This window comes from Carassius auratus, chromosome 47 (assembly GCF_003368295.1).
Source record: "Carassius auratus strain Wakin chromosome 47, ASM336829v1, whole genome shotgun sequence".
NCBI classification, from domain to species: Eukaryota; Metazoa; Chordata; class Actinopteri; order Cypriniformes; family Cyprinidae; genus Carassius; species Carassius auratus.
The window spans coordinates 12,910,040-12,922,588 of record NC_039289.1 but is presented as its reverse complement, the minus strand read 5'-3'; the positions used below and the strand labels follow the sequence as shown (position 1 = coordinate 12,922,588).

The 12,549-nt window shown below is 38.7% G+C and overlaps 1 protein-coding gene across 4 annotated transcripts in view; it reads right to left on the bottom strand.

Moving 5' to 3' along the window:
* LOC113065150 (E3 ubiquitin-protein ligase RNF123-like) overlaps positions 1–12,549 on the bottom strand; it is a 126,407-nt gene that overhangs the window by 98,318 nt on the left and 15,540 nt on the right. For all 4 annotated transcript variants that reach the window (XM_026236369.1, XM_026236367.1, XM_026236370.1 and 1 more), the window contains exons 23-30: positions 12,001–12,193; positions 10,779–10,924; positions 3,728–3,811; positions 3,473–3,580; positions 3,110–3,287; positions 2,952–3,026; positions 650–737; positions 18–105 (exon numbers count right to left, since the gene is read on the bottom strand). In XM_026236369.1, the coding sequence (XP_026092154.1) occupies positions 18–105; positions 650–737; positions 2,952–3,026; positions 3,110–3,287; positions 3,473–3,580; positions 3,728–3,811; positions 10,779–10,924; positions 12,001–12,193 (960 nt within the window). The remainder of the gene's footprint in view (positions 1–17; positions 106–649; positions 738–2,951; positions 3,027–3,109; positions 3,288–3,472; positions 3,581–3,727; positions 3,812–10,778; positions 10,925–12,000; positions 12,194–12,549) is intronic.

Below are 12,549 nucleotides of genomic sequence, written 5' to 3'. Positions count from 1 at the left end.
AAATAATTGTGGCGTACCCTCCAAAGACGAACCAGGATCCAGTTGGTTTGAGCCCAAGGTCTCTGTTCATAAGGAGCCAGTAAGTTCTTCATCATAGCCATCCGCCTGGGAAATATTCAAACAGAATAAAAAAAAGAAAGGAAAAAAACAAGAAACAATGCACTAAGACAATTAAATTATTTGAATCGTCACGTTTTAATCCATTTTCAACTGGCTCCCAGTTAATCATTACCTACGTAAACAAAACAAACAAAAACTAATCAAAAACACTAAACAAAACCATCAAAAACCAAACAAAGAACTAAACGAGGCAAAACTAAACCATCAAAATCAAAATAAATAAAAAACAAAAAGAAACGCAAACCATCAAATCCAAAAGAATGCCAAACTAAACCATCAAAAAAACAAAAACAAAACCATCAAAATCAAAACAAAACTAAGAAAAACTTAACCATTAATAACAAAATAAAATCTAAAATCATCAAAAACATAACATAAATAACTGTAAGCTTGCAATGTATTTGCAAAGCACCACAAATGTGAATAGAGTATGCTTCTGGTCTAAGATGAGATGAAAACAAGTAATGCAGTAACAAAAAACATTAATTAATCACTGCATTTTGATGCAAACTCAGGCTTAAGCACTTACTGTTCTTCTGGGATCCTCTCGACGGCACGCAGGGATTGTGGGTAACACACGTAACTGGCTAAAGCCTGCATCAGTGAATCTTTGATATCTGAGGATGACAATAAAGTAGGAAAGAAACATTGTACAATGCTTTTTATAATTCAGTTATTTATTGATAAATAAACTCCTGGTTTATGTCCTGGTTTACTATAAAACAGCCTGCAAATGGCAATTTCACATGCATTTGCATGCATGATTGTTCTATTTATTAATGCTCATTTCCAATATTTTTATTTTTTTAATGAAACAAGAAGCTTCAATGGTTTTCTAACATCTCAGTCTTTAAGAAAGAAGTCCTTGACCAAAACAAAGTGGTGAAAAAAATTAAATAAAAAATAAACTAGAATTGCCAACAAGAGAAGAGCTATTCAGACATAAAAATCTAGTTGAAATGTAAAACTAATCCATATTAAAAACATACTATGCAGCAATCACTGTTAAAAATTATGTATTCAGTTACAGAGCCCACTGAAAACAAGATAAATATGCAAAAAAAATCTAAATACATCAGTGTAAACATAATGAAAAGGCGGCTTATGAAATGCAATTTAAACAAATGGGTCGTGTCTAATAACATCTGTTCATTTGCATAGTGCAGTCGTGAGTATTTCATAGCCCTAACCTTAAACAGGATTAAGAAAATGCTGCAGCTACAACTCATCACACAAAGGACTTCATGTTGCCTGAGAGCTGAGAGAGGAAGCTTTTAATTATAACTTTACGTGAGAAATGAGGTGAAGTGATTTACGGTGCAAGCCAATGGCTATATTAGGTTAAAGAATTCCCATTAAAACAGCCAAAAAATTCATTATTGTACGGATTTCAGGGCTGCTCGCTTTTTTCTTGTAATTTTCTGCAGCTAAGGATGGATGGATGGATGGATTAAATTAAATGTATGCATTTAGCAGACACTTTTATCCAAAGCGACTTACAGTGCATTCAGGCTATCAATTTTTACCTATCATGTGTTCCCGGGGGAATCGAACCCACAACCTTGCACTAGCTTGCTTGCTAACGCAACGCTCTGCCTAACCTGATTTTACCAAGTGAGACATGTTCCTGGGACAACATCGTTGTTGACCCTGGGACAACACTGTGATTAACCAATCAGATTTGAAGAACCAGTTTATAGATTTTGTGAAGTTTATGCTTAAAATCAGTGTTTGGTGCTTGTACATCAGTGTCATTCATCTATCATTTCCTCGGATTTTAGGGATTACTCATGGTTAAGGTTAGGTTTAGGTGTAGGGATATGGTTAAGAATATATTTTTGGAGTAAAATGTTGTTCCAGGGTCAACAAAATATGTTGACCTAGGAACACATCGGACTTGGCAAAATCAGGACGTGCGCAACGCTCTACCAGTTGAGCTACAGGAACATGATGGGATGGATGGATGGATGGAATAATAAGCAGACTGTCAGATGGGTGGGTGGATGGATGGATGGATGGATGGAGGGATGGATGGATGGATGGATAATCAGACTGTCAGATGGGTGGGTGGATGGATGGATGGATGGATGGATGGATAATCAGACTGTCAGATGGGTGGGTGGATGGATGGATGGATGGATGGATGGATAATCAGACTGTCAGATGGGTGGGTGGATGGATGGATGGATGGATGGATGGATGGATAATCAGACTGTCAGATGGGTGGGTGGGTGGATGGATGGATGGATGGATGGATGGATGGAAAAATAATCAGACTGTCAGATGGATGGATGGATGGAAAAATAAGCAGACTGTCAGATGGATGAATGGATTGATGGAAAAATAAGCAGGCTGTCAGATGAAAGGATGGATGGATGGATAGATGGATGGAGAAATAAGCAGGCTGTCAGATGAATGGATGGATGGATGGATAGATGGATGGAGAAATAAGCAGGCTGTCAGATGAATGGATGGATGGATGGATAGATGGATGGAGAAATAAGCAGGCTGTCAGATGAATGGATGGATGGATGGATGGAAGGAAAAATAAGCAGACTGTCAGATGGATGGATGGATGGATGGATGGAAAAATAAAAAAGACTGTCAGATGGATGGATGGATGGATGGATAGATAGATGGATGGATGGATAGATAGATGGATAGATGGATGGAAAAATAAGCAGACTGTCAGATGGATGGACAGAAAAATAAAAAAGACTGTCAGATGGATGGATGGATGGATGGATGGATGGATGGATGGATGGATGGAAGGAAGGAAGGATAGAAAACAAACAGACCACCGGATAGATAGATAGTTCTAGTGTTCTTACCGGTGCCAATGATGCGTGGATCAGCGAAGTGTTTGGCGAGAATGGCTGCGAGCTGAGTGAGCGTTTCCTCATAACCTGAGAGAGACAAACATCACACAACGACATGAACCTGTCACAAACAACCGCTCTAGAAAGATTGAGCTTCACAAACACCAGACCTGGAAGCTCCTCCATGCAGTTGGAGGGGCTGAAGTAGTTTTTGAGGGCGCTGTAGCTGTTCATGGCCACGTTGAGGTAGAATTCGGGCATGAATGCGAACAGGGAGCCTGTGCTGTCCGAATGCTCGATGGTGCGGATACACACCCTCAGGAGCCAGTATACATCCAGCATCTTCTCCTGCATTCACACACATCATGAGAACAATATACTGTATATCCACGCTTCCATCTGAACTTTTGCTCAGATCCAGAAATCGCAAGCACCGCATTGAAATGCACTTCGTATTTTAGTTTTACACAACTAAAGCTCCATCTCTCTGAACCTTAGAGGCCTATGTTTTTGGCCAGTGCCGTCAGCAGTACCTTGGAGTAGATGGTGGCGTTAATCCAGGCCAACCTACGACTCAGGTGGTTCAGCTTTTCAGCAAACACTTTTTGGCTCTTCTGCAACTCTTCTAAAATATCCAGCCTCTGAAGAAAAAAAGAATAATAATCATATAAATACTAACTAAATAGAGAGCCTGATTTAAACAGAACTGTGCCATGTCTGTGATTAAAAGAACAAGAATGACTTTATGAATTTAAATGGAGCATAACACTTTGATATGTTGGTCTTACTCTGCTCGGGCATCGGGCGATCTTCTCTTCCGTGTCCTTTAGGGCGACGGCATACTCGTGAACATCATCCGACACAACCACCATCTGCAGAAAACATGCAAACAGAAATCCAAAGACATTATCATACTCTGTGCTTCACTGCGAGCACGCACAGAAGATTGCCCTTTTTCTCAAATTGTAACATAATCGCTAGCCATCCTGCTTGAGTTCAAAAAAGCCCCCAATTTTGGAAGTAAGGGGAAAAGGGAAAATTATCACCACAGTGACCTTGTGAGCAGACACGGTTTCAGTGGGCAATACTGAAAGAGCACAAGCTCTCCTGAAAGAGACGAATGGGTTCCTTTACCTCCAGAAACATATAAAATTATATTATGCAATCAAGTATAGTCAATCATAAATGCAATTGCTTCGCCCCATTTCAATCTTTATCATTATTGTGGCTGTAATAAACTCCAATAATTAAGGGGGCGATAGAGCTCCCTTCACATGTTTAGGTTTCATTTGTCAACATGATTTTCTTCAAACCCTACATAGCTGACAACAGTTGACTTAAAACAAAAACGTGACAGCAGAAGTGGCTATTTTCTGTCGATGCTCATTAGCATCCCTTGTGGCATTGCAGGAATGAATATAGACTTATGTTAGGTGTTTTTTTTTTTTTTTTTTTTTTTTTTTTTTTTTTTTTTAGCTTGTGATGCTAGAAGAATTTGCATTTATATTTATTTCAATGTTATTTTAGGAGTTTTTATTAGTATTTAGATTTTTTTTATTAATATTATGTCCTTTATTAATATTATGTGCTTTTTTTGTTTAACACAATAAAAATATGTAATGCAATTCACACAGGGGCGGAGCTATTTTTTGCCAATAATTGCATTTATTTAGACGCAGAATTGTTTTACAATGACATAAAATGTAAGACTTTTAGAGATGCAAACTCCAACTTCTCCAAAGCATCCTGTGCTAGTCCAAAAAAAAATAAAAAATACAAATTGTATTCTTATTCAATCTTATTGCTATATTGTCAGTTAAGTCAAAAAGTTATGTATGCAAGTATTAGTTATATATGAGTCACATTTAAGTCTCTGAAATGCAGTGATTTTCAAAACTGTCCTGGAGCACCAGCAATGTCTCCCCCATCTTACACACCCAATTAAACTCGTCAGCTCATTAGTAGACACTTTTAGACTTGAAATGTTCAGAAAAGGTAAAGAGCTGTGAGAAAATACGATGCGTGTCAGATCTGCATTATGTTCAGCAGCGGCTGCTTTTAAAGTAATCGCAGTAAAAATAACCTCATAACTAGCTTCTGGGATGTCTGTCCATCAAAGAAAAAGAAAAGAGAAGATAAATCACTTTTGTAGCTTTCAGGATTCATCTATATTCAATTTAAAAATGTAACATTGATAACTTATTTTTTGGTAAAATTCTTAGAGACATCAGTAGTATTGCTAACAGTGATACTCGCCTTCTGTAATAAAAAAGTTGACATTAAACAAATATAAAAAATATACCGGTGTTTCTACATTATTTTGAAGACTGAATATAAAATTATTGCAATATAAAGTATATTTAAAAGCTTTACAGTTGGATTAATCTAGATTAATTTCAGGAAAAAAAAGTGCCATTGTTTAATCCACTTCAATCAACGATTTTTAATAATTCTAGTTTTAGTTAACAATATGTACACTGGTTCATTTAGTCTCACAGTTCCAGAATTTTTGACTATCAGCATAAAGTCTGGTCCATTTTGCAGCTTATTCTAGTTAAGAACTTCCCATTTTGACAATGACTATTTAGTATCCCATTTTAACCGTACGTTATTGTACTTAAATATCACATTTACTGGCTAATATCAGCCTCAGTCTGAATTTTTATACAAATTCTAGACTAAAGATGTAATACCACAAACTTTGCAAACTTTATCAAATCCATCATCTAGATCCACGTTTGTAAACCTGATTTTGTTGCTCAGAAAACTGATAGTCAGTTGGTGCTAAACAATAGCGCTCCTTGTGGCAATGAGAATGTTAAAGGGGGGGTGAAATGCTATTTCAAGCATACTGAGTTTTTTACACTGTTAAAGAGTTGGATTCCCATGCTAAACATGGACAAAGTTTCAAAAATCAAGTTGTATGTTTGAAGGAGTATTTCTGTTCCCAAAATACTCCTTCCCGTTTGTCACAAGTTTCGGAAAGTTTTTTTCGAGTATGGCTCTGTGTGACGTTAGATGGAGCGGAATTTCCTTATATGGGTCCTGAGGCACTTCTCCCGGAAGAGCACGCGCTCCTGTATAGCAGAGCACTGAGAGCACAACAGACTTCACTGATCAGAGCGAGAGCGTCGCGAAATGTCACAAAAGAAGTGTGTTTTTGCTTGCCAGGGCAAGACAACCCTGCACAGATTACCAAAAGAGAAACAGCATTAAGGGACCAGTGGATGGAGTTTATTTTTACAGAGCATCAACGGAGTTGTGCAAGTGTTTGTGTTTATTCCCTGCATTTCGAAGATGCTTGTTTTACAAACAAGGCCCAGTTTGACGCCGGATTTGCACACCGTTTATTTCTTAAGGATAATGCAATCCCAACGAAAGAGGGTCACGATCGTGTGTTGGAACCGCAGGCGGTGAGTAAAACTGCTTCAAATATCTCTGCCTCCTTGTTAGTGCGTCCGCCTCCCATCGGAGACCCGGGTTCGAGCCCCGCTCAGAGCGGGTCCTTGCTGCTGCTGCTCTCGTTCAGTTTCAGCCTCGGGATCTGTGTCACAGCTTCCAGACGCTCTCAACGCAAAAGCCTACTCGCGCTCTTGATTCTTTAGCTCCGCCCACACGTCACGCCTCCAGGCGGTCGTGTTTTTCCGGGAAAAATCGGTACAGACTATCTTTCTCTTATGAATATAATAAAACTAAAGACTTTTTGGAGTTATGAAGGATGCAGTACTACTCTATAGGTACTCAAGATTAACAGGATATTAAGTGAAAACGAGCATTTCACCCCCCCTTTAAACAACTTGTGTAACGGTGGTGAATTGAGTGAGAAAATTTTAAGTTCACAAACTTATTCAGAGCATATTTCAGGTTTTGGATACAAGCTGCCAGCTCTAAACATCAAGTACGAAGCTCATTTCCATTTGAGAAACCGCTTTAGTCAGTTCCCAAAACATGAGGCTCAGAGTTTATGGTCATGCAATTCTCCAAACTCTGAAGAAATCCAAAATGCATTACAGCTTGATGAAATGACGAGGTGTTGTGGTGACAGTTCATGCTGTGGCTGAATTATTCTGCGTATCAGTAATAAAGACAAGTCTCCTGATGCCACTGTGCCAAGCCAATTAACAAAGCCTTTATCAAGTCCATGTAAGTCAAATTAGTTTTGCTTATAGCATAAATCTCATCAGGATCCAACAGAAATCACAGCATGTACTCAGCCACTTGCAATTCACTTCCAAAACCACAGTTCGTAACCGGAGGATCACTTCACTATCAACAACAACTACTTCCTCTTAGGATGCCGTCCCTGTCAGTTTTAATTAAATCTGAATTGGATGGCACTTTTCACAAAATGAATATTGTTCGAAAGCAGAAACAAAGAAGAGTGCCTCACAAACCCCACTGGAGCAGTGATTCACATCAGCAGTGGCATTGAGAAACTCCCATGAGGAACAAACATTGGGATTAATTACATCAGAAAACTGAAGTGCTAACCAAGGCTTTTCTTCTCGCTGGTGCAGCCTAGTGGTTAAAGATTTCGGCCGTTGACTAAACACCCGCAGGTTCAAATCCCAGGACTAAATGACTAATTAACAGGGTCCAGAATGAACACTCGGATGAGGACCAAATGAGAATAAATGTTGGCTTTGTTTTGTTTTATGGCGACTTAAACCTGAATGTACACCGACTCATGGGAACTTGTGTCACTGTGGGGATAAATATGTATGAGTGTGTGTCAAACATATCTATCAATGTATTGAGCTTGTACTGATTCTACTGTTTTTCTTTTTCAATGACACTGTTATCCTTGTCTCCGACAGTTTACTGTATTTTCTTGTTGCTGTTTATATAGAGACAAAAAAGATTTAAAAGGCACCATAAAAGCGGTCCATATGGTTCATGACACCATATTCCAAGTCTTCTGAAGCTATACTACTGGTTTATGTGAAAATAAAATAAAAATACAACTGGTTTGAAAATATTTTAGTCAGTTTTCACAGGAAATCTATGCCTCTGTAATCACACTGAAATACCACAGTGTATAAAAACATGGCTACTTTTGCATGGCCATCAATGGAGAGAGATGTTCTTCTGGACCAGTCAAATCTGGATCAGAACAAGAGGAAATGATGACAGGACTTTCATTTTTGGGAGAACTAAAAAAAAAAACCTAGATACATAGGAATTTCACAAAGAGAGGCAGAGAGTAATCACTCTCCATGATTGAAATCAATTTTTTCCCCAAGCGCAAGGACAGGACAAAGGTTGATGTACAGAACTCTGCTGAGCGAAGCACTTCACGAAGAGCATGAATTACACAGACTTCACGAGCACAGTTTTTCTGCTAGGCTCTTTTCTCCTCGCTGTTGACAGAGTGAACATTAAAACAGCTGCTGGCAGGACAGAGGCCGTGTTTTACCCAGCAGTGACTCACTGTTGAAAGCAACGATGCGTCGACAGAAAGCGTTTATCAGTGTGTGTTTGGAGATGTGCAGCGGGTCGGTCAGGATGAGCTGGCACACGAGACACTCTCTAAATCAAAGAGGAGCTTTCAGCAAGATCCATGCAAGTGAACTTAAAGGACCTCAAATGCAAAATGAAGAATGACAATCAAAGATTTTTTTTGTTTTTTTTTAAGAAATATTTAACTTTCAAATCAAAAAAAAAAAAAAAAAAAGAATCGGTTCAGCACTGCAGCTGGAATTGCTCACCAGTTCAGTGCTAAACAGAGTAAGGATGTGCCTTGGCACAATTAGGTGAGGTCTGACTGAAAGCACACCCTGCAGAACAAAGTTTACTTTGGTGATGAGAGCAAGTTTGATTAATTTGAGTCTGATGGGAAAATTTTGTTTGGTATTAAAGGGGGGGTGAAATGCTCGTTTTCACTCAATATCCTGTTAATCTTGAGTACCTATAGAGTAGTACTGCATCCTTCATATCTCCAAAAAGTCTTTAGTTTTATTATATTCATAAGAGAAAGATAGTCTGTGCCGATTTTTTTCAGAAAATCACGACCGGCTGGAGGGGTGACGTGTGGGCGGAGCTAAAGAATCACGAGCGCGAGTAGGCTTTTGCGCTGATAGCGTTTGGAAGCTGTGACTTTACCGTGAGGACAAAACCAACCAAAAAAAACCATGGCTTACAGTCAGATTCAGCGTATATTTATGATCCAGAATCAGATCCAGAGGCTGAAACTGAACGAGAGCAGCAGCAGCAACGACTACAGCAGGACGTCTCTAAGTAGTATGTATTGAAACTGTATATATTTGCTTAGCGGTTTTGGAAAATGACTAAGTTCCACTTTTATGTCGTCTTTTTTTTTTTTCTTTAAAGGTGTACAAGGTTTACTTGATGTGCTTACGCGCCGATAGCTAATTTAACAACACAGAGATATTTGAAGCAGTTTTACTCACCGCCTGCGGTTCCAACACACGATCGTGACCCTTTTGTCGTTGGGATTGCATCATCCTTAAGAAATAAACGATACGCAAATCCGGCGTCAAACTGGGCCTTGTTTGTAAAACAAGCATCTTCGAAATGCAGGGAACAAACACAAACACTTGCACAACTCCGTTGATGCTCTGTAAAAATAAACTCCATCCACTGGTCCCTTAATGCTGTTTCTCTTTTGGTAATCTGTGCAGGGTTGTCTTGCCCTGGCAACCAAAAACACACTTCTTTTGTGACTTTTCGCGATGCTCTCGCTCTGATCAGTGAATGTCTCTGCTCTCAGTGCTCTGCTATACAGGAGCGCGCGCTCTTCCGGCAGAAGTGCCCTCAGCACCCATATAAGGAAATTCCGCTCCATCTAACGTCACACAGAGCCATACTCGAAAAAAACTTTCCGAAACTTGTGAAAAACCAGAAGGAGTATTTTTGGAACAGAAATACTCCTTCAAACGTACAACTTAATTTTTGAAACTTTGTCCATGTTTAGCATGGGAATCCAACTCTTTAACAGTGTAAAAAACTCAGTATGCATGAAATAGCATTTCACCCCCCCTTTAAACTAGGGAAAGACTGAAGCATCAATGTGATGTGACCAATGTCATAATCATGAGTTCTGGGCCACGCCATGGTTGGTATTAACACCAGCATTAACTGAATGTCTGTGATCAGCTCCGGTGGCCATAACGCAGGCTTTAATGTGCTGCAGACGTTTTCTTTGATGCACAGATCAGCTCTAGTCTATAACTAAGAATTACAATCAATGTAATGTAATGATCAAATACAGGTGTGGGTGGGTGGCGGGCAGATCATTTGACGCAGTGAACTGAAGTTTGAGCTCATTCGTGCATCTCTACACTACACTGACCTGGGTCTCCTGTAGCAAACAATGGAGCACGCTCTGATGGACAAACTAAGATATTACACCATTCAGAAGCATTTAATCTGCCCTATGTGCTCTGTAAAAGAAAAGAAAAAATTAATATCTGCAGCATATTCGCCGATACCGATATATCGGCGACAGGCTCATATCGTCCGATAATATCAGCGAAACGAATATATCGGTCAGGCTCTATAAATTATATATAATAGTGATCCTATATTTGGTCAAGTATTAGACTATCTCTGGCATTAAGTCACTGAAAACAATGGATTTTTATCCCAATGTGTACTGTATCATGATTTTTTGTTTATGAAGATTTCTCAGACCTAAGCCTCATAAACATGCTTTCAAATTCAGATGCGATTGTTGTGTGACACTCACAAAACTGTTTGAGTGACACAAAGGTGAAACCGCTACGCCACAGGCATCATCAGACGTCAGTAACACAGCTCGGCCCTCAGGCCCTGTATCTCCTTCACCCGCTCCAGCATGAGCGTCCCACAGAGCCGTACCTTGCCGAGCTGCTGATGAACGCTCAGATTGTACATCATCACAACCCCATCCAGGATCTCCAGCAGGGACTTCTCTGTGATTGGCTGGTCGGGCTCTTCTGACGGTCGCCCCAGCAACAGCCCATCGTTACCATGGCTTCCCTCGACTGGAGATGGGCAGAAAGAAAAGAGGTTAAAAACACATCATATTCCCCTTGAGATCAGTGATAGATTTATTCTTTCATTTTTTTCTTCTGAGATGCTCATTGCTAAGCTAACTGGTTTCCATCGGATTTCCTGTGAAGCTGTGGATTGATATTGTCATGCACTGCAAAAATGCTTTTTTGAATCAATATTGAAGTCATGCTGTCCTGTAAAATATATCTAAAAGCCTTTAAAACAAGATGTTTTGTAAAATTGGAGGAATGCATTTATATAGCTTCTACATTTTCCGTATCTCATAAGCAAACAGTTTTTTAAGAATAAACCTCATGAAAATATATTAGATTTATGATTAAAACAAGAAAAAGGGCTGAAATACATTTAATTCAATATATTTATATTCAATTAAAATCTTAATGCATTTCCATCAGAAGTAAAACAATTGTTTGCAAGTAATTTATTTCACACAATTACATTTTTAAAATCATTTTAAGCACAAAAATGTTGTAAATTTTGTTTGATTTATGCTTAAAATAAAAACAATATATATTTTCATATGATAGCATAAGAAAAACTTTATTCAAGATGAGGTTCTCTAAAATAAAAGATATCCCAATATTTCAAATAAAATGTTTTTTTTAAATGATGCTTTCATAGGACTAGTGTTCATTTTGTCATCCATTTTTAATTAGTCTTAGTCTTTTAAAATTTTAACTTTGTCTTTTTCCGATTGGCATTTTCCCCATTGATTAACAAAATCTGTCAATTTTGTTAGATTTATGCTTAAAAAAAATAAGGAAACGGATAATATATGTTTTATCTCAGTTGTGCTTAAAAGATCATTACTACCATTTGTTTTCAAAATAAATGGATATTTAGATATCTTATATATTTCCAGGTGTTGGTATCTGCTAAATAAATAATCAGCCATTAAATAATATTTAAAATGGTACTATAAATTGAAATGTAAAATTAGTAAAAATACAACTAAATGTGACAAAATAATAAATATTATAAATTATTAAAATATGTTTTATGTATAATTGTATAATACGTTGCTGCTGTATAAAAAAGGACTCACTGTCTTCCTCGGTTCTCTGCTCCACGGCGAGGGTCCGGACTTTGACCTTCTCCGGCGGGGCGAGGGGTCGTCGAGGGGTCATGAGGCTGACGGCCGCGGTGCTCAGGAAGCGGTTGGCTCTGCCCAGCGTCGGGGAACTCAACCAGCTGGGACGGGCCAGAGCGCCGCCCATGGCCACAGAGCCAGACGGTCTCTGCCGGTCCCAAACACACAACATCATTCATCTCCAGCATCTAGACTCAAAGCTGCATGACTTTCAGGAGAACGTCCTGAGCACAAAAACTAGAGCAGCTCCACATAACAAACACAGTGCTCTACACCAGACACCCTTCATGAGACACAGTCAAGGTCACTTATAATGGAGAGAAATGGGGCCAGTTTGGGGAGAATTTAAAAGAGAAGTGAAGCTTGTAATTTCAGAAAATCACTCGAGAAGAGGGTCACTTCAGGGTTTCAAACATTATGTTGCCATGGCAACAAAGTAAAACTGTAAAAATAAGCCACTTTTTTCATATTAAGGTCGTATTGAGAATAAAAAAAACAATGAAT